The following is a 20,593-nucleotide window of genomic DNA, read 5'->3' as shown; positions in this document are numbered from 1 at the left end:
TTAAGAATAAGATTTAAGAAGTTTTTTTTTCTTGTTTTGGAGGTTATTTTTGCTCTTAGTCTCTCTACTCATATTAATAAACTTCTTCATTTTGCTGGGAGCTGATGGCTAATATTATTTTCTTTACCCCCACCCTATTTAGAGAAATGYTTTTTTTGCACCAGCCTCCTGAATCTTTTCATTAAGATAAGACACTACCATTTTACTCTGAATTCTTTCTGCTTTAACACTGTAGGGTATTGTTTCACACCTTCAGATCTGTGATACTAAGCTAGGAGTTGTTTTGAAATGAGGAAACTTTCTTTGCTCCCTTTTAGCCTCCCTCTTCTAAGTCTTGGTGTTTTTCTGGATTAAGATGTCAAGGTGTGTTTAGGAGACTTTCAAAAATTTTTCTCTAATTACCCATCAGCAGCTCTTTGAAAGAGAAGGTGATTAATAGAAGCTGCTGAAAGTGACAGGGGATTTTTGGAAGGGAGGATTTAACAACAGAAACACAGGTCCTCAGAACTGTACGATTTGCACACTTCATGAGGTAGCGTACGTGATTAGTTCATACTGATGGAAACTCCGTGACTCAARTGATGTAAACAGCTTAGTTTCATACCCTAAAATAGCCACCTGCTTATTCTGACTTTTCTTTGAATTTTGCTACTGTAATTGAACACTATTCCTAGGACCATCTGCATGTTTAGAAGCCCAGTAGCTGAACATAGATTCTTGCATGGCAGTAGAAAGGAAGTTTTCATTCCCTTGTTATGGAGCTTCTATTTAGTAAGCCCTGGAATGACTCAGTTTTTGTGWTCTAGCACGTGATGATTTGCAAGGCTTGAAATAATAAGAAGTAGTTCTGTTGCAGTTATTTATAGAAACATAAATTGGAGTGATTATATATCTAAACTCAGTATTTCATTTCCAAGGGTTGTTGGACTGGAATACCTTTGAAAAACAGCGCSTATAGATTCAGAATTAGTGTTGCAGTCTGCATTTGGCTACCACGAGCAGCGGTTAACCATCACCAAAGACTCAGTTAGGCAGAGAAGATTGTCACAGTTGCTGTTTAGGTTAATGATTCAGAACAGAGTATTAGTTCTGAATGCTGATGAAGATAGTGTAGCTGGTAGACTGGTGTAGCTGAAACTTCATAGCCCTCCCATGCAGAGCTCTCTTTTTGTGCAAGCCAAATGTGGGGAGATGGACTGCAGCTGGCAAACTGCAATCTGCAGCTGCCTTACCATTAAAAACATGCTGGGCTTTCCTTTCATCTAACATTTTAAGATCCTTGCACCATAGCATGGAAATTTGATGAAGGTTTTAAATGTAGCTACTGTTTTTGATATAACAGTTTTTTTCTGTAATGAAGGTGAAGCTGCAGAAACAGCACCCTCTGTTTGTTTCTCTCTTCCCCTAAGCCTGTAATTGTACCTCTTGCTGTTGATGTTATGTGGAAGGATTTGTGGCAGATAATCAATGTATCCATTGCTATACAAGATCTGTGCACCTACTTTGCTACCACTAGTGCAAAATACTGAAATATTTCTGAGAATGGATCCAGTGTTTATGAAAGTTAAATGTCTTTTCCTCTGCTAGTAGTCAGTAGGAAGRTATGCTTGGTGTGTCCTCCCAGCAAAGCTTTCCTGTATCCTCTCCTTGCTTCTTCCAGCAGCATAAGATACTGTTAAATTTATTGTGTATTTCTGCATGGCAGCTGAAGAGAAGATCAGCCCTTTTCAGGTCATTGTGGTAGGAATTGAGCTTGCATTCTGTTTTCAGGGGCTCTGTTCCTACAGCTGGAGATGCTGATGAAACATGAGTCTATGTGTCCCCATTTATCCAAGTAAGGTGTCCTCTTCTTGAAGCTTAGGAAAGAGACTATATGAGAAGGCAGAACATTTTCTCCAATGAAATATTCACTTGTGAGCTCAGCATGACATTTAAAATGGCACCAAATGAAGTGTCGTGCTTCTCTGGAGCACTGTCTCTGCTTTTAAGGTGTTACATCGGATCGCTCCCGTGAGACTAAAACCAAAACACTCTGCTATCTGATTTAGAGGCTAACTATTGCCATCTTTCTGTCTTAGTGTCTCTGAAAGTTAAGCTTTTATTCTGAGCTCCCAGCTGAGCCCTGTATGAATGCTGTGAGTGCTTCCTGGTGGTATACAGTGCAGACTTCACAGCACTGTGCTGCAAGAGAACAATTGGGCACTTCAGTATTCAAGGCRAAGCTCACACACAGCATGCTTTGCCTTCTTAAGCTTCCCCGCAAATGCTCCTGCAGGTTTGGTTATACATTAGACAGAGTTAATAAAGAGATTTTTTTTCCCCTACAAGGAGTACTGACTTTAAATACCCCATCTGCTTTTTCTTTCCTTCAGTGATGGGGAGGGAAAGAAAAGAACATCAACCTTCTGCAGCAGTGAATCTCTAAATGCTGTGGGGGCCACGCTCACACCTCGCCGCATCTCCTGGCGGCGGAGAATATTCCTGCAGGTAGCTTCACCTATGAATAAATCTCCTTCCAAGATGCAGCATCCAGGTCTGTGTGTGCTTTTAAAGAAAATAAACAAGCAGTTGTTACTTAGTACTGTAGTGAACTGCAACATGTGAAAATGTGAAAGGGAAAAGGGAATCAGTATGGTGCCATGTTCATGGTGGAACCTTGCCAGAGATCAGTTATGCTCAGTTGGCTTTAGACTATTTAGGTTTTTGTTGCTTTGAACAGAGGATTTTGGCAATCAAAATCAAATGAATTATAGTCTGCCATAGCTGCTGTAGCAAGGAAATTAAGACAGGTCTCTTGCTGACAAAGATATTCATTTTAACAGCTAGGAAATTTTTACCCTAGCCTGTGTACATAATAGGAGTGTTTGCAGAAAAAGATAAATTTTGTATTTTGTCCTTGTAGTGCATATAGCACCTGGTGAGTGTCTTAATTCTTACAGCTTTAAGCCATTTAAGATAAACACCCCTGAAACAGCAGAAATTGTGCTGTTGATAGAGTCCGTTTTGGCAGAATTCAGAACCATAGATAAATAACAAACTCTATTTTTAGTGACCATAAATTGCTATAGCACTCTCTGTAAAGCAGGTTAGCAGATGAAAAAAGTTGCTTTTAATATATAATCTGTGGTAAATCATAGCAGTAACCAAACTCAGCTGTAAAGGAGACTTTATGGGTAAATGCCTCATGGTAACTGTGGAAGGACCTGGCTGGGGAAAAGGTCGAAATACTGGGTGACTCCTTATTAACAATATTTAATTTTAATAAACCTTTATTTAATGTAAACAAAACACTTCTTTTTTTTTAAGGAAAGTTTTCTCTACTGTTGAACTGCATTTTCACTGTCTTTGAAATCAGCAGCTCACTGATGAATGTGAAAGACAGCTATTTTTGTTCTGCTATGACATAGATTTTCATGATATGTCAAACAATCTGACTTTCCTGTAATAGCTTTCTGATTCTTTGCAGATGGTCATGACGGAAGTGAGTTGTTACCCTTATCCCCTCTTGCTCCACCCCTGGAGGAGGACCCTCTTGTTCTAGTATTGCAAAATGAGGATGGTCCAGATAAAACTGGAGAGAGGAAAAACTCAGAAGAACTACAAAGTCTGTGGAGAAAAGCCATCCATCAACAAATTCTGTTACTTCGAATGGAAAAAGAAAACCAGAAGCTGGAAGGTTAGCTATTTAGAAAATACTATTTAGAAAATACTAAAAAACTATTGCAGGTTCTGCTGCTTGAAGATGAAAACTGTTCTGGTGTTGGGCACCTCAAAGAGACATGTAGTTCTGTAGCTTTTTGGTTAACAGTGTTAGAAAAAAATCTGTGTTTTCCTAGTCCTGTCTCTCAGTCTACAGGTTCTCTGTTGACCTGACTTTAAATGAGTAATCTTAGTAACAGAAGAAAGTGATAAATTTTCATTTTTGAGTGCGTGTTAGACAAAGGATACWACAGTCTCTGTTGTATCTGCCTGAGTCTGGCAGTTCCAATGTGAAGGGGAGTGAGAACAGGGGCTGTGTGAACACTTAGGTATGGTAAACCTTACCCTTTCTATCTCATTTCAGTCCTTTGCAGCTCATGGCCTTTCTCTACAGGCTTTTTGTTCTTCATTAAACACACTATAGTGGTAATTTATTAATACTTGAATCTAAATTTTGAGCAACTGGCTCTTGAGGTATGTCAGAAGGTTGTGTTTTGAAACCTGAGTGTTGTACACTGAAAATTGAGTGCTGTTAGTGACAGATCTAAAGTTGACCTTTCTGATTGTCAGCTTCCTGAGTTTCTGGCTGAGATATTTTATTTTGRCTGGTGAAGACTCACACAAGTAAAAGACAGGATGCAATGTCTATCCTAGCATATAGAAGTTCTTCAGTATAACAGACTAACAAGCTTTTGGTGCAAATTGAAAATTTCAATTGTCCTCTTTGCAACTACTGCCCTCATCTCCTATATGCTGTGTAACYTATACGGTAGTCTGATTCTTCAGATGAAATATGGTCTTGTTAAGGTCAGTTAACTCTTTTTCCTTCTTTGGACTTGCTTACTGAGAAGGCAGGGAGAGGAAAGGAAAACCTCAGGACAGAAGTCTTTCCATGTCCCTACAGGCACACATCCTTGAATCTATTTCTCACACATGTCGTGTGTTTCTCTGTGCAGTTTCTCCCTGTGGAAACTCCTAGATTCACTAGGAACCTCTAGAGAGAGCTTCAGCCAAAATCTTCACTTCATAAACCATTTTAGCAAATAGTCTGTTGCTGTGGGGTGAGGAAGCTGGACATCTGCTGTGGTGACTTATTTCGGGTTATTCCCTCTGTTGCTTTGAGCTGCTGAGGGAGAAACTCTTTGCTATACCCGCCCTGTGTGGCTGGGGGTGCTGAAAACTGTTAAATCTTGGTCCAGTTCCTTAAGACTCAGTTACAAGCTTGCTATCATTCTGTAACACATCTGTAGAAACTAGGTTCTTCCTACCTGATCTTTTGTGGTGAAGACAGAAGTTTTGGCAGCAGAGWTGCCAAATTGGTATTCATTTGCCAGCCCACAATCTTGGTTTGTGCTCTGAGGAGCATTCTTGTATTCAGTTTCATAAATGCTGCTGGTGAAACTGGTGCTCTGGCTAGCTAGAATTCATCACCTTATTTTCAAAGAGTGAAAAGTAGTTTTAACACCTATCTCTAAGTGTTTCCTTCCTGTGGGCTRTTAAAACATGGGTCATTTTATGGACAGGACATGTGCAGAGCTGATACATTCCAAACAAGTGTTGGTTCGGGTGGTTCTTGTACATCTCAGGAAAGAGAAATGCAGAAAATTCTTTACTTGWAGCCATGTTCCTAGCTGTAAATTCATTAGCTGTATACATTAGACTGGTTTCAGACGAGTTGCTGTGGAACTGTTTCTAGTGGTTTTCTGTTAATCATTGGTTGACTTTTATGTACAAAATATTAATAGAACCTCTTTTCCTATTCCTTTTGCTGTCGAGGAGACTTGAATGCTATTAGTTCTTTGTTTTACAGAAGGTAAGTTCTGTCAATTGCACAAACTTGCTTTCTTTTTCTTTTCCTTTCTTTTCTCTTTTTTTCTGAGAAGCTAAAAGCTCCTTTTTCTAGTAGGTCACCTAGAAATATAAGAGCTGCAAAAAGTAGCAGACCACCTAGAAATGATTAGGAAAACTGTTCACAAGGGTTGAAAACAACCAAGGATGGGGTAGTGGGTGGGGTATGTATGATCAAAAGGCAAACTTGCTGGCTTTCACTTGGGTTAATTGCAMAGTTAATATGGGAGTTTGTTGTCACACTGAAATACATTACTGCTGTTCTGAATGTGCTGCATGCTGCCTACGAGAGCGAGCATTCTTGAGTGAAATCATACAGCAGTAGGGTAGCATGTGGTAAGATCACATTCCCATTTTTKTGGCCCCTGTAGTCTTGAATGGGTAAGATCTCAGAGGTGTGACATAGAGCTTTTGGAAATAATTTGTTATTCTTGAAGTGGGCTAGGCAAGGATCCTGTGGATTGATCCAATAGTGACTCTGTCTGAAGTGAGATGAGTAGGTGAAGGAACAGATTGTCTTGTTTAGCACATTGTATAAAAATGTGAGCAAGAGTTTGCTTTCCCCTAGAGGTGATGGCGAGGAAGGGGATTCATTTGTAAGAGGAAGGAGGCTTCTGTGAGAAGTACAGATCAAGGCAAATTTGGGATAAACTCAACTGCAGCTCAGAGGTCATGTTGTGGAATGTACAGTTCACTCCAATGACAGTTAGGCATATCTCTCTAAATTAAGACACATTTAAGTCTTGATTTCAGTGTTTTGTACCAGTAGTTAGAGGAATTGGGTTTCTGCACGTGCCTCATGTGAAATAAAATACCCAATGTTAACTTCTCAGTAACGGAAATGAAAGCTTCTTCTCCATGAAATGCCAGGGTGATGATGCAACTTTATTTCAGAAGTAGTGTAATAAATACTTTGTACCAGGTAGCCCTATGCAGCAAAGCTGTTAAGTTTGTAGCAGTAGGACTTCTGTGCTTCAGCACAAATGTATCATTTTGGATTTGGTTCATGTTGGTTCATTCTGTTTGCTCCAGTCAATCTGATGATGCCAGGTGACAGTGCCACAAGCTCTTCTCCCTCTCTTAAGGAACTGGAACCAGTRTGACTGACTTCCATTCAGAAGACTTGCCTAGTTTTCTTGCCTAAATCTTTAATAAGAACATTCTTGTTTGGGACTTTCCATACTAAAACAGTTGAAATGTTCAATATAGATAAGAATTAAATGATCAAAGTTGCTTTTGCAGAGCAGGTGCTATGAAGTTCTGCTGAGTGGGTTGGTGGTTTTTGCCCCAAGCTTTAGAAAATGTTTTTATGTGCTTCATGAATTGCTAATATTGATGACCCAGTAAAAGAAGTTAAATAGTTACACATGCAGCATCTTACGACAACTGGCTCCATCTAAACTATAAGCTAATGAATTGTAGATATATTTTTCCCCAGTCAAATTATTGGATAGATATATCTAATTTGGATGGGGTTTGTATATTTGTTGTATTGTGTAATTTTCTGACATTCTGGTTTTCCATGTGTTCTTCCTTTTTGTTCTGTGTYCTAGCAAGCAGAGATGAGCTCCAATCAAGAAAAGTAAAACTGGACTATGATGAAGTTGGCACATGTCAGAAAGATGCCATAAATATTTGGGATAAGAAGCTGCTAAACTGCAGAGCCAAAATCCGATGTGACATGGAAGATATTCATTCCACTTTAAAAGAAGGTATTTGTTTATGAGAGCTTTTAACTAAAGTCTGAAGACTTCATGTTTTTTTGCTCCCTTCTGATACCAGCAGAAATCTGCCAGCAATACACTTTCTCCAGTAGCAAAAAATTGCCTTCTTTTYACAGATGTGCCTACCTTTTCCTGCAAAACAGAAAATAGGTTCTGCTGTGTCTGCAGCTTGTGATGTCAGCAATGCAGAAAGATGTATAGTCATACTTCTGAAAGCAGCATCTTGTTTCTGTGTATCATTGCATTCAAGTTTGAACTCAGAGCCTCTGCAGCCAACATTGTGACCTTCTGGTTTCTGATCAATGGATCCAATTGACTCTGAGTTTCAGATGCTCTGATTTATTTGCTTACTGAGAAGGCAGGACCATAATGTCTACTGTGGGCTAATGTCTACTGTGCCCAAAACCTAGGGGAATCAGAGCCAAGCTTTGGAGAGTCTGGAATATGGTCACTTAGTATTTGATTTCCTGGAGTGAAAGGCTGGGGATTTTGTCTTGAAGTGGATTTTCCTGTGGACTATCCATAGGCTAAGAGGGTATCCAGAGGGCCTTGTTAGTATCATGCAGATGTATTATTTGATTATCTGATTGCACTGCTCTGCCCTCTTCCATAGAATCTCTTATTTGTTTTACGGATGCTAAAACTAATTCAGTGTAATCTGGCTGTGGTACAGAAAGGAAGTTTAAATTGTACCAAAGTAGACTGTAGTAGATGTGAAGCAGTTCCTGTAGGTGACCTGCAGAAATCTGCAAACAAATTGCTTACCTTGATATCCCATCTTCTGCTGTTGAGTTGCAGTTCAGAGTTGGGAACAAGGATATGTTTTTTCTAAATTGTATTCTTGTTAAATGATTATTYATCTAGAAGGGATTAGCAGAGTTGACTGTTTTGACTTCCAAAGGTTGTTTTWGAGTCAGATATCAAAGTGGGATGTATTTCTCTGAGTCTGTGGACTGACATGAGCAGCCCTTTGAGAAGAGAAAGAGGAGGTGGACTTCCCTGTATTTTACACTTGTGAATTTAGTTTAGCCTTTCTAAACAGGTTGTTTTACTTTCTGTGTKCAGTCATGCATCTTTTCCTCCTGGAGGCAAATGTCTCAGAAATGGCAGAGCAAGGGGTATCTGTGCCTCGGTTGCCCAGGGTAGTGCTCAGTGTAACTGCCCTTAAGTTTGTAGCTCATGTTCAATTTGTGGGGCTGAACTGTGGCTACTGAGTGAATGCATTCGCTTTGTAAGGGATCCTCCAGAGTGGTTCAGCCAAGATTATGACAAAGCAAATTCTTGTGCTGTAGCATCAAAAATAYCCCATGCTTAGGCCACTTGTTCTTTGACTGATCTGCAGGTGTACCAAAAAGTCGTCGGGGAGAAATTTGGCAGTTTTTGGCTGTGCAACACCGAGTCAGGCACAGGCTGCCAAACAAGCAGCAGCCTCCTGACATCTCTTACAAAGAACTTCTGAAACAACTGACTGCTCAACAGCAYGCCATCCTTGTAGACCTAGGTGAGTCTGACTGGTTTTGTGGCTATGTGTGAAAATAGTGAAAAACACACCAGTTGCAATGGAAAAGATAGATGCTGCTCTGTGAATACCATTTTCTGTGTATCAGGATACGTTCTGTGTATGCAACATAGGTCCTGTGAGCAGATGGTTTCTTAGGCTGTGCCATTCATATTTATGCTCTTCTGCATCTGTCTGAAAAGAGAAGTCAGGCAGTTGCTTCTGCAAGTTCTGTGCAGACAAGAACATTAAATGAGATCAAAAGGTACAGTCTAAAATCAGTGATAAGATACAGATTGATCTGATTAAAGGCAGCCTGCATATGAAAGCAAAGAGAAATGGTCTGAGGGAGAAGTGCTGTTTGTCAGATGAATTGAGGTTTTTGAGAAGAATTGACTATCAACTACTCTTCTCTCTTTACATCAGGACGGACATTCCCTACACATCCTTACTTTTCCACCCACCTGGGAGCAGGACAGCTGTCACTCTTTAATCTCTTGAAAGCGTATTCTTTGCTGGACAAAGAAGTGGGTTATTGTCAAGGTATAAGCTTTGTAGCTGGAGTTCTGCTCCTCCATATGAGTGAAGAACAGGCCTTTGAAATGCTGAAATTCCTCATGTATGACCTTGGCTTCCGCAAACAGTACAGGCCAGACATGATGTCGCTACAGGTAAGTCAGTGCTTCTGGAGCAAACCAGAGTTTTAAATTACTTTTGAGCTCTCAGGGATTGCTTAGGTTCTCCAGGGCTTTATGAAGCTGTATTGGAGGCTGTGAGGTGCATGTATATWTTACTGTCAAACCCTTCTCTACTTCTCAATTTTCAGTGATGTTTAGAACTTGCAGACTTTTTCCTGTCTCACATCCCTGTCATTTCCTGTTCAGAAATTCTGCTTTCTGCTTTCTTGCCCTTCCTTTTCTTTGCCTCACTGCTCTCTCTTTCTTGTGCCAAGGGAAGACTGATATGCTTTGTCTTGTATGGATGGAGTTTAAAAATTAATTAGATTTTGTTTTTCTTCAGCCCATGAGCACTTGGATGTAGATTTCTGCCTTTTAAGACCAAGTCAATAGTGACACACAGTGGCCAGCCAATGCATTCAGCAGGCATTTGTATTTGGGACTGCTCTGCCTGGACTCATCATTTCACCTCTTTGTCTCATTGTCTTCTACTCCATCACCCTCAACAGAGAGAGAAAACAGATGAATTTTTAATCATTTAATTTGCTAATGCAATGATGCATGCTCTGCAATGTTATTTAATGGCTAGCTATAGATACTGAAGATTGTTTAGGAAGGAGACAGAAAATTTTTCAGATCTGTATAAATTTCAGGGTTTAAAGTTTGAGAAATCCTGACATGCAACTGTCCACTGATTTGAATAATTATGTGCTATAAACCTCTTATATTATAGAGGAATATACCATCGATGAATTARAACTTTTATAATCCACAGTGGAGGAAAAGAAAACAAAGCAGCAAATAAAAAATTTTCCTCCCCCCCATGCTCCCCACATAGCAAACCCTTATAATTAAGTAAGACTTCAGGGAGAGTTTCAGCCCTCTTTCCATGACCATTCACTTTTGGTGCTTATTTGGCAAATGTCCAGAGCAATGGAATAGATTGTAGTTAAAGAAACTGTATGTGCTTATTCTGAAAATGGAGTGTTTTCCTGTGGATGTAAATATGCTGTTGTCAACAACAGGTTGTTGTTGATGAATTAAGGGTGAACTTCATCAAAAGCATCATTTTACCTCCTCCCTGTTCCATTGTCCCTCACAAATATGTCTTAAACAAGTGAGGGTCAAAGTGTGATAAATGCATGTTTGTGGGGTTTGCTTTTCCCTAGTAGACACTCTCTTTGTGTATCACACTACAGTTGTAGACTTCCAACAACATCTGATAATTTGAGAGTATTCACAGATCCAGGATTTCACATGTTGATTTAAATGAGTGTGACTTTTTAATTGCCAGAGCCTCTTAGTTAAAGCACTTTTAAATTTGAAAAGTTTACCACTGATCGTTCTGTTTGCCTTTTAAATTAAATGACCTGTCTTTCCCCACAGTTTGCTTCTAGGCAGTCCTTGTGTTCAAGTAAACTTCTGTCTGCTCAAGACAAACTAGACAAGAAGACTTAGAGGATCTCACTATATTTGGATTGTTTTCTGATAGGAGTAGAATATTTGCAAATTCTTCTGCATTTACAGTAGTGAAACACAATCAAGCTTTTAGGCAGAATTGTTCATTTCTGTAGAAGAAAAACATTGAATGATTCTTCAGGATAATGAAAAATTACTTAAATTAGAGTTTTTAATTGTTGTCTGGRAAAAGTAGTAATCTAGATCCTTAGTTCACAATGAACTATCCCAGTTGGTTTGCTTACTCTGTGATGCAATTAAGATTTCACACCTGTCCAAAACAGGCTTAATTGGTATCTTTTGCAATGAAGCAAGGACTCAAACACATGCACAGATTTAGCTGTTTTGCCTAAATGGAGTGATCCCTCTGCATGTACACAGTCCTGAGAGCTTCAAGTACCGTCAGCTTTTGGTAGAGAACAAACATGAACTCTAGAAGCAGGAAAATAGCTCGATCTAATGAATCCTTTTCTTATTGAGGAAATAAGAAGATTTCACCTTAAGCATAAGGCACGGTTGACAACAGAATTGGACCTGACAGCTAATCAATACATGKCTGCTTCTCATCTTTTGCTTTCTGAGAGAAGCATTGCAAGGAAATAGTTTACCACAGAGTGATATTTTTAGCCATGAATAGCACCTTTTAACCACTGTCCCTAGCAACATTTTATAGGTGTATAACAACACTTTTTTGCATCAGTATCATAAATTCCTCAAGACCACTCATGTGCTGGGTCATATGCGTGTGGTACACCTCTGTATGAAATGTATTCTGCGGGTACAGAAACAGTCTAGAGTGATGACTGTAGGATAGGAGTTTTAAATGCACCAAAAATAAGGCCAAAATTCAAAGAATGAAAGCTGAAATGTGTAAATTCAGTTAGAAATAATTCAACTCTGTAATGGAGAGTTTTGATACCTTGGAAAAGGTAGCTCTRCTTTCACTGCTGCACGACTGAAAGTTCCCTTTTGTTGACAAAGTTGGAGTAATATATTCCCTGCTTACCTTAAGCCTGTAAATCTGAAATGATACTTCATTAGTAATCAGGTTCAAACTGTTCTTTGTTATTGACTACCCCATAGGTTTTAATTCATTAGTGGCAGGTTGTTTACACGTGAGTAGATACCATTCAAGGTCCCAGGCAGTAATTCAGCTTCATCGCTCTGTGCCATCTGTACTGCAGTCAATTTCCCTTCAATGAAATATGAATGCTTTGGAAAACTGAGTAAAACTGAATTTTTCTTTCTTTACTTCCTTCCCTCTCCAATCCCCTCATATACTGTAGATTCAGATGTATCAGCTCTCAAGGCTTCTACATGATTATCACAGAGACCTGTATAATCATCTCGAAGAAAATGAAATCAGTCCCAGTCTTTATGCTGCACCATGGTTCCTTACACTCTTCGCATCTCAGTTTCCATTAGGATTTGTTGCCAGAGTATTTGGTAAGAAGGTTTTTTTCTATTTCAATAATAAACAGAGCATGTCCATTGTGTTTTGAAACTCTCCAGGAGTAGTTTTCTACATGCTGGGGACATTTGGGGTGACTGTTGTGGGTGGTGAGTAGCAATACTTTTCATGGTGGAATGTCAGCTCCTTACTAAAGGGGAAAATCCAGACGGCATTCTTTGAAACATCAGACGAGCAAATAATCATGTCCTCTCCTACTACCTAAGAGACTTCCAAAGTGTAAACAGCAGAAAGTTTATGTTTGCAAATGTATTCTATGCAAATAGGTTCTGTTTATATCTACRAAAAAGTTCATCTTGTTGAACTTGCAACTGAAAAAAGAAAATGCATTTCTGAATTCTGATTCTGAAGTGCTTTCTAAAAAAAAATTCAAGCAAATTTGAACTTAAAGGCTGGTTTCAGTATTCATGTRTATATTGAACAATTTCCAAGTCTTAGTATGCCTCTTATTTAAATAGTTTTTTCATTATATGCTCCTCTTGAGGTAGCGTCTAGTACAGAAGCCTAAATATTGATTATGCCTTCTAGTGTTTACAGTATCAGGATGTCAAGTAATTGCTTATTGTCTTCTTTTCTTATCAATAAGAATTGCCAGCTTAGTCAAATCTCCAATAATTTACCTTTTTAAAATTTAAATTTATTTATTAATGCAAAACTCACTGTACTCATATATGCACCAAGAATCTAAGCGCATTTGTAGTGTACATCCTCTTAAATCTGATACATTTTTCCCTTTGTTCTTTCTGTTTCCATATGACACCTTTTGTCTTTTCTTAAGAAATTCAAGCTGACTTTGTCTCATGTTTCAATACCAGAGAGTGTTAGGTTCTCAATTTGTGTGTGTGTTGGCATGGGGTTAGGAAGAGGGTTTTGGATGGTTTGGTTTTTGTGTTTGGGTTTGTTTTTTTTTCTTAATGGGGTTTTTTTGTTTGGTTTTTTTGGGGTTTTTTTTTGTCTTTTGATTTTTGTGGTTTTTTTGTTGTTGTTGTTTGTTTTTTTTTTTTTTTTTTTTTTTTTTTTTTTTTTTTTTTTTTAATCTAGTGGTTTCTCCATTATAGAGCTTTTTTCCTTTTACACCAAAATGTTTTCTGGCTGCTGGCTGGATGATCAAATGGTTGGTGTATCTCTTTTTCAGTGATGTACCAATCATGTGAATATCTCTTTCCCAGTGGGGTTACTGAATTCTGGGACATTTGACCATTTTGTGTTTCTTTCTTTTTTGTTAATTGGTTTTTTCCTTTCCTAAATGATTTTTTTAAGGATGGGAAACAGGTTTGGTGTTCTTTTCTCTGTAAATAAGCTGAGTGAGGCATGTTCCTATTTTAAAATTGAAAAGTTACTGTGTTGTTTTACTTCCCAATGCTTTAAATTCCTGAATTTTCAGTGTCTCATGGGTGATTATCATATAGCAGGAACAAATAGCTAGTGTGTACCCGTCACAGATTATATACTTATATGCTTATATATACTGTTTGGATGTCCATCATAGGCTTGACAAGGGAGAATTTTAGGAGCTGCATTTGAGGGAGATGGCTGCCTCATCAGTGTCCTCATGTTGCCATGTGATACTGGATTAGCCCAGGGGTGACCTCTTGAGTATCAGAATCAGGAACTGAATTTCTTCAGTTGTGTGGCCCTGAACAAACACCCTGTGGTGTGACAGAGCTGACAGCTCAGGAGGTTTATTTGAGCTGCCCATGTGCTGCCTTCATCCCAGTAACTGCAAGCTTCACTGCAGCTTCTGAGGCAGAATTTCTATTTACTGTCATCAAGATTCACATTTCTGTGCAGACTGTGTCTACTGAGCTGCAGAGCCCAGACTTTCCCCTCATATCCATGTAATTATGCCTCAAAGTAAGGGTTTGGGGCTTAGATTATAACCACTAAGATCACTACTATGAATTTTGAAAATAAGATAGCTGCCTGTGGAATCTACTTTGTAATTTTTTAAGACTAGCTTCTACCTGTAGAAAACAGATGCATTGTGGTTTGCTCCCCAATTGCTTTTCAGTCACAGGAACACTTAAAACCAGTTAGCAGCTGATTGGCAGTCCACAGACTGTAGTGGCCAGCAGTGATGAAATGCTTATTGCTGATAACTGCTACAGACATAACAAGCATGCAGTATTTTCTTTAATGCCCTCTCACATTTGTAAGATGAAAGAAAATCCTTTTATAGGCTTAATCCTCATGGTGAAATRAGGCAGATTGCACTTTTGAACTGAACATCAGCACTGTGATTGGTTACAAAGGAGAACATCCCAGCAAATACATGTATTTATCCAATGACTCTAGCTCCCATTTTCAAGATACTTTAATTATTTTCTCTTTTAGACATTATTTTTCTTCAAGGAACAGAAGTCATATTCAAAGTAGCATTGAGCCTACTCAGCAGTCAAGAGACATCTATAATGGGATGTGAAAGTTTTGAGAACATTGTTGATTTTCTTAAAACCACTATTCCAGATATGACTAAGCCTCAAATGGAAAAAATTATTACACAGGTAAGGATGTTTTTCTCTTTACTTTTTCCCCCACTTAGTTTACTTTAAAAGAATCATGCCTACACTATAAGCAAAAGTCTTCTYAGAAGAAGATATGAAAAGCTTCTTGAGCAATACTGTCAGTGGCTGGAATCTTCATCTCTATACCCAAACTTCCTCTGCATTGATGCTGTAAATTGAGAATGAGCCTCAGTCTAGTACCTAAATTGTGAACCTGTCAGCAGTTTCCCCCCTTCAGGKGGTAGTTCAGAGATAACAGAAGAGCTCTAGAAAACCATGTCCCTGTGCAGGAGTGGAGTTAACACGCATTCCTGTGGCTTGTTAAGGTTTGAATCCTTCAGGTGCTGTTAGATAAGGATTCATGTTGAGACAATGTAAATCTTCATTTCCTCATTGCGTTGACTCTAATTGCCATGCTAAACCTATGTCAGGCACTTTTGTTTCTGTCTTCACCACTCATTGGTTCTGGCAATGACAGAGATGGTGGTTTAATACTTTTGATACTTTCAGACATTAAATCTGTTCAGTGCTCTGCGTGGGTTGCAGGACAGTCGAGCTGTGGTGGGCGTGGCAGAAATGGCTTTGTGCAAAGCTGGGTCTTCTAAAGTGAGGAATGGGTTTTGTTGCCTGCAGAGCTGCATGTGGTTACTCACAGCTCAGCACAGCTCTGCTGGCCTGTGCTGTGGTCTCATGCAGAGCAGGTTTCCAGATCTCCATTCATGTATCCTRTTGCTCCTACCCAGCCTGGCTGTAGGGTCAATTGTTTGGCTTTCTCAGTCCTGCAGTTCCCAGGGTCATCCTCCTATAATGGGTGATGAAAGAAAAATGTAGACATCACGCAGATCTGTTACACACAGATGATCAATCGAGTAGCTGTGTAGAAGAAAATGGTACTTACCCAACATGAGCACTATGTAATTTAAAGTTTTATCTCCTTTGAATAGAACAGTGGAAGTAATATAGAACTTCATCTTGGTTCTTAGTCAAATATTCATGTAGTATAAGTCCTCCCTATGGCAGTTAAAATGGTTTTTCCTCTCATGGCAGGTATTTGAGATGGATATTTCAAAACAGCTCCATGCCTATGAAGTAGAGTACCATGTTCTTCAGGATGAACTGCAGGAAAATGTGAGTCCCTGTGATGAAGGYGAACCCCTGGAGAAGTTGGAGAGGGCAAACAATCATCTGAAGAGGCAAAACATGGATTTGTTGGAGAAGCTACAGGTAAACGACTTAGGACTACAAACTTATGGAGAAGTCATTTATTTCTATGATTCAGCCAACAGAGGAGAAAGTATTGTTTTAAGTGTATGTGAGAAGTCTTCGTACTGCAAGATGTTCTGCAGTTGAGCAGTTCTCTTAATTACAGTGATTTACTCCTGCTAGGCACACTTCTAACTCCTTTATCATTCCTTGAACTTTCCCTTTTTGATTTAGATTTCTTTTTTCCCAAAATCCCTCTATCCTTATCTGCCATAAAATCTGTTGGCAAAATTTGTGTCTCTTACTGAAGAACAAGTTCTCTGTCCCTTCATCTCTTTGCTTCCCTATTGGAAGWTTTTAAGAAGTTATTCACAGTATAGCAGAGCTGTTTTCTCCAGCCCTTTGTAGGGAGTGTTTTTTTCTTTCCTTCTACTGAAACTCGTAGTCCTGCTTTTAGAAGGTGGTCTTTCCTAGCAAACTTGACTACACCTGAAAGTCCACCAGACTTCACCTGTTAAAGCTGTGCTTTAAAAAAGTCCTTCCTCCTTCACTGTTCACCCTTTGTCTTATAGCTTGGCCAAGACTTGTTTCAATTTCAATATGTATTGTCTTGCATTTTCTTTAAAGTCAAGTTCTTATTTTTTCATCACCAAGTTATTTCTTGTTATATTTGTTAATTTGAACAAGCATTTCAAAGAGCTCAGAGAGCACTTTCAGCTTCTGAAACCTAAAAATAGAAGGAAGAGAAAAGGAAAGATCAAGTCATTATTTTAGTGTTTATGGGCTAAGGGTGCTGTGCTATGTTCTTTTGATATTGAAAACAAGAATCAAATGCACTTTCTACTATTGTTAATTTTTCTTTGTTGTTTTTCTTTCTTTATTTACTGGAGCTTGGGCTTTTACCTCTGTTCTGAAAATGCAGCAAAGGCATAGAATAATTATGAGTGGTTTGATTTGAAAGGCTCTATCAAAGCCTTTCTGTTTTCAGAGTGCTGTACACTCTGTACCTCAATCTCTTCACCTTTTTGTTTGTATAACTTCTTCATTCCCCTGCTTACGCCCTTTCCTAGGAACAATCAGAATTTCTCCACTTCCCACAGAGGGAACTGCTACTGCTGTGGTCCAGGGGTTCTTTCACTAGTCAGAGGAAACTGTAGGTTTTTAATTGGAGAATAGGGAACACTGTCTGCTTCTGAGCTTAATGCTGAGGTTCTCTTTGCCTCCAACCTCTCCATCCTCTATCATGCTTTATCACAGAGGGTTTCCATTGTTGCATCACTGTCAGACAGGTCACGTCTRCCACTGCTACTCCAGTGGCTGACATCCTTTTTCTCCCTGCCGCTCCAGTTCCTCGTTACTCCCARCTGTCCCTTGCTTGCTGCAGCTTGCATGTCTCCCTTCCTCTGTAAACCTTTGAGAAATCCTTCAGATTAATCTGGTCACCATGAGGAGATTTTATGTATGATACACAGTGCACATTCCTTCTATTCTCTGCCTAYACAGATGTCTTTCAGAAGGAGCTATGTAATTCTTTCCTTAACAGATACCATGTCATATTAAAAGAAAACTTTACGGAATTCATCAATTTTTTACATAGATAATGTTATTGTTTACAGGTTGCTCATGCTAAAATTCAGAGTCTGGAAGCCAGCCTGGAGACTGTATTGACGCGAGAGAACAAAATGAAGACTGTAATTCAGTCCCTGGAACAGGAGAAGATAACATATCAAAAGACTCTCGAGCAGATAGTGAAATATTTGCCAGCGGAAGTGTTGTCTGACTGTGAACTTCTCCTGAAGGAAGTAAACTACAACCCAAATAATAAAATATGGAGTAAGCCATAAACCAAGATTTTCTAGGCAGCATTTCTTAAAAAAAAAAAAAAAAAAAGGGAAAGAAGAAATGAGTACGCTGCTTTCAATAGCTACTTAGCAATAGGCAATGGTGTTACCCAAAAATAGTGCTGGGACACTCATAGCTACAGATGGGCCTTCAAGTGTCAGTATGCAAATTCAGGCTATTAATTTTTTTATGATTATGTAAATAAACCACAAGGGGGAAATAAAGGATTCTCATATGTAATTATGATGAATAGATGTATATTTAGAGTTGACCTACAGGAAAAGAGAAATTGGAGTAGACAAAGATAATGATGATCTGCAAATTCACTCTGGATGTGCTTGTCTTGTAGTGAAATGAGGATAATGTGTCTTTATATATATGTATATTGAATATGTTGAATAATACTTGAAGAAAAAAAAAAAAAGGAGAATGTAATTTTCCCTCCAAAGAGCAGCATGTTTCACATCTTCTGTGAAAAACCTGTGTGGACTCATGCGTGCCTCTCTTTTAATTCTACTGACATTGTGAGCACAGACCAATAAGCAGAAAAAGCACCATGCCTTGGTTTATGCAGAAAGAGCTGTAGTGCCATTTGCTGCCGGGGCTGCACCGGCCAGCAGCGCAATTCCACGTGCATGTTGGAGCTGGAAACAAAAAGCATTGCATCATAGCTACACCTCTGTAACCCAGAGCTGAGAAATGCATGCACTCACAGAATTTACAAAGGCAAGAGCTGACAGTGACTGCTGCTTCCTTCCTGGCTGTTTGCTTCCAGCTGGGGTTGATGGTGATGAGGGGAGGAAGGAAGCACAGCTGTGGGATGGGATTTATTCACGGGAGACTTGCTGTCGTAAGAGTTAGGTGTGTAAGGCGTTCTCATTTAACCAAAGAAACACTGCGAGAAGACTTGTCTAATTTTATTGGGATCCAGAAAGCTGTTTTAAATTTTATTTGAGAAGAAAATTGAGGTAGGTTGCAGGAAGTTGAGCTTGAGTGCACAGGAGAGGACCAAGCAAGTCTCAGATCTTATGTACCTTTCAGTTTTCATGTATACAGTGGCTATACATTTCAAAGGGGATCCTGAAGTACAGACACAGTTTTAATAATGCTTTCCAGGCTATTCCTGTTTTAAAACTGCTTTTTGGTCTTCTTTTTAAAATAAAAGTAATGAATTAGAGTGTTCTGGGCAGAAGGTGAGATAAATTCTGATCATTTCAAGGGAGAAAATATGTTTATAGAGGTATAAAATGTTGCATATAGATTTGAAAATGTTTTTGAGTGGAATTTTTGAGAAAGCTTAGACAAATGTGTAATAGACAAGTATTTTGGAGTGCATGTCTGAACCCTTAATTGCGTGTTACAGTGGCTCACGTTATCTTTTACCATTTATACTGTATTTCAGGAAACACTTATTCTTTTTAGTGAGAAAAACAATTAAGCAAAGTGCCAAATCCAGCAGTGTCTTTTATGCATAAGATTGTCCRATTTAGAAAGCAAAGACTGAATATCACTGCTTTCTAAGTATTATGCTTTATGTTAYCATAAAAGTGAGGAACAACAATGCTTATTTGCTGCACACTGCTGTTGAACTTAGGRGCTTGGGCTCTCCTGGGTTTTTTGTTGTTCATTTTTTACTTCCATGATGTTTTATTTGATTAAAGATACTGATTTTCTTAATGGTCTTTCTTTTTACATTTGGAGTGAAAGGTCTTAACACTGTGTGTAAAATTATGTGGAATCTGTCTAGATATTTCAAGRTTGTTGTATTGTACTAGATGGGGAAATGCCAATTGAAAAGGCAGTTCTTTGCAGTTTTGTTCAGAGTGAGTTTTAACTGATGTGTACATAAAAAAATTAATCCCAGGAACTGCAGCAGYATCTATCATGAATCAAGGTTATTCAGATACATCTGTTTTTTAAAGATGTACTGAATGAGCTTTATCCTCTGTTTCACTTTAAATTTTTTTTCATGTAATGCCTGGAGAAATTCCAATAAATGTCATTGCTGCATTTCCCATAGCCTCTGGCTAGTTTTATTTTTCTACACTCCAAGTACCAATCCTGTTCTAATAGTACTGTTCACAGGAAATATGAAAAGGATCTGGCTTTGGTTTCTAGTTGTGGGGAAGAAARCTTACAGGATTTTTAGAAGTCCACAAGGATAGATATTCTTGATTATTCTCAGGGAGAATTAATCTTGCATTGTTCTTAACTGTTAAAAGGTATTTTTGTTCTGTAGCAAYTCACTTTGTACAAATGCATGTTGAGAATAATAATTTAACTCTACTCTGTGCATCTACCTTGGGACGAGGAGGAGAACACAGCAACACAGCAACAGTTATTTATGGGAATAAACTACAGAAATAAAACCACAGTGAGGTGAGTGCCCCATGGCATCAGGACAGCCATGATAATGTCCATACACTGAACCCAAGAGTGCCTGGTACCTGAGTATCTCTAGGCTGTGTAGCTTGAAACTTGCACTCAAGCAAGTATCCTCCAGCCCATCTGAAGATGAATAGCCAGCAAGATTATCTAGAAGAATGAACTGCATGTGTGTAGATGGATAGATGGATAGATGGATAGATAGATAGATAGATAGATAGATAGATAGATAGATAGATAGACAGACAGACAGACAGACAGCTTTGTAGCTGTTCTGTGCAGTT

The 20,593-nt window shown here is 38.8% G+C and overlaps 1 protein-coding gene across 4 annotated transcripts in view; it reads left to right on the top strand.

Moving 5' to 3' along the window:
• TBC1D4 (TBC1 domain family member 4) overlaps positions 1-18,010 on the top strand; it is a 96,025-nt gene extending 78,015 nt beyond the window's left edge. For all 4 annotated transcript variants that reach the window (XM_057366476.1, XM_057366477.1, XM_057366479.1 and 1 more), the window contains 9 exons: positions 2,373-2,533; positions 3,467-3,676; positions 7,101-7,259; positions 8,614-8,772; positions 9,196-9,440; positions 12,191-12,350; positions 14,710-14,879; positions 15,927-16,103; positions 17,699-18,010. In XM_057366476.1, the coding sequence (XP_057222459.1) occupies positions 2,373-2,533; positions 3,467-3,676; positions 7,101-7,259; positions 8,614-8,772; positions 9,196-9,440; positions 12,191-12,350; positions 14,710-14,879; positions 15,927-16,103; positions 17,699-17,926 (1,669 nt within the window). In that variant the 3' untranslated portion in view covers positions 17,927-18,010. The remainder of the gene's footprint in view (positions 1-2,372; positions 2,534-3,466; positions 3,677-7,100; positions 7,260-8,613; positions 8,773-9,195; positions 9,441-12,190; positions 12,351-14,709; positions 14,880-15,926; positions 16,104-17,698) is intronic.
• Positions 18,011-20,593: the final 2,583 nt, after the last annotated feature.

This window comes from Malurus melanocephalus, unplaced genomic scaffold, assembly GCF_030028575.1.
Source record: "Malurus melanocephalus ecotype Western Australia unplaced genomic scaffold, MMel_1.1 scaffold_66, whole genome shotgun sequence".
Lineage (NCBI taxonomy): Eukaryota > Metazoa > Chordata > Aves > Passeriformes > Maluridae > Malurus > Malurus melanocephalus.
This window is presented reverse-complemented; position numbering and strand designations above follow the sequence as displayed.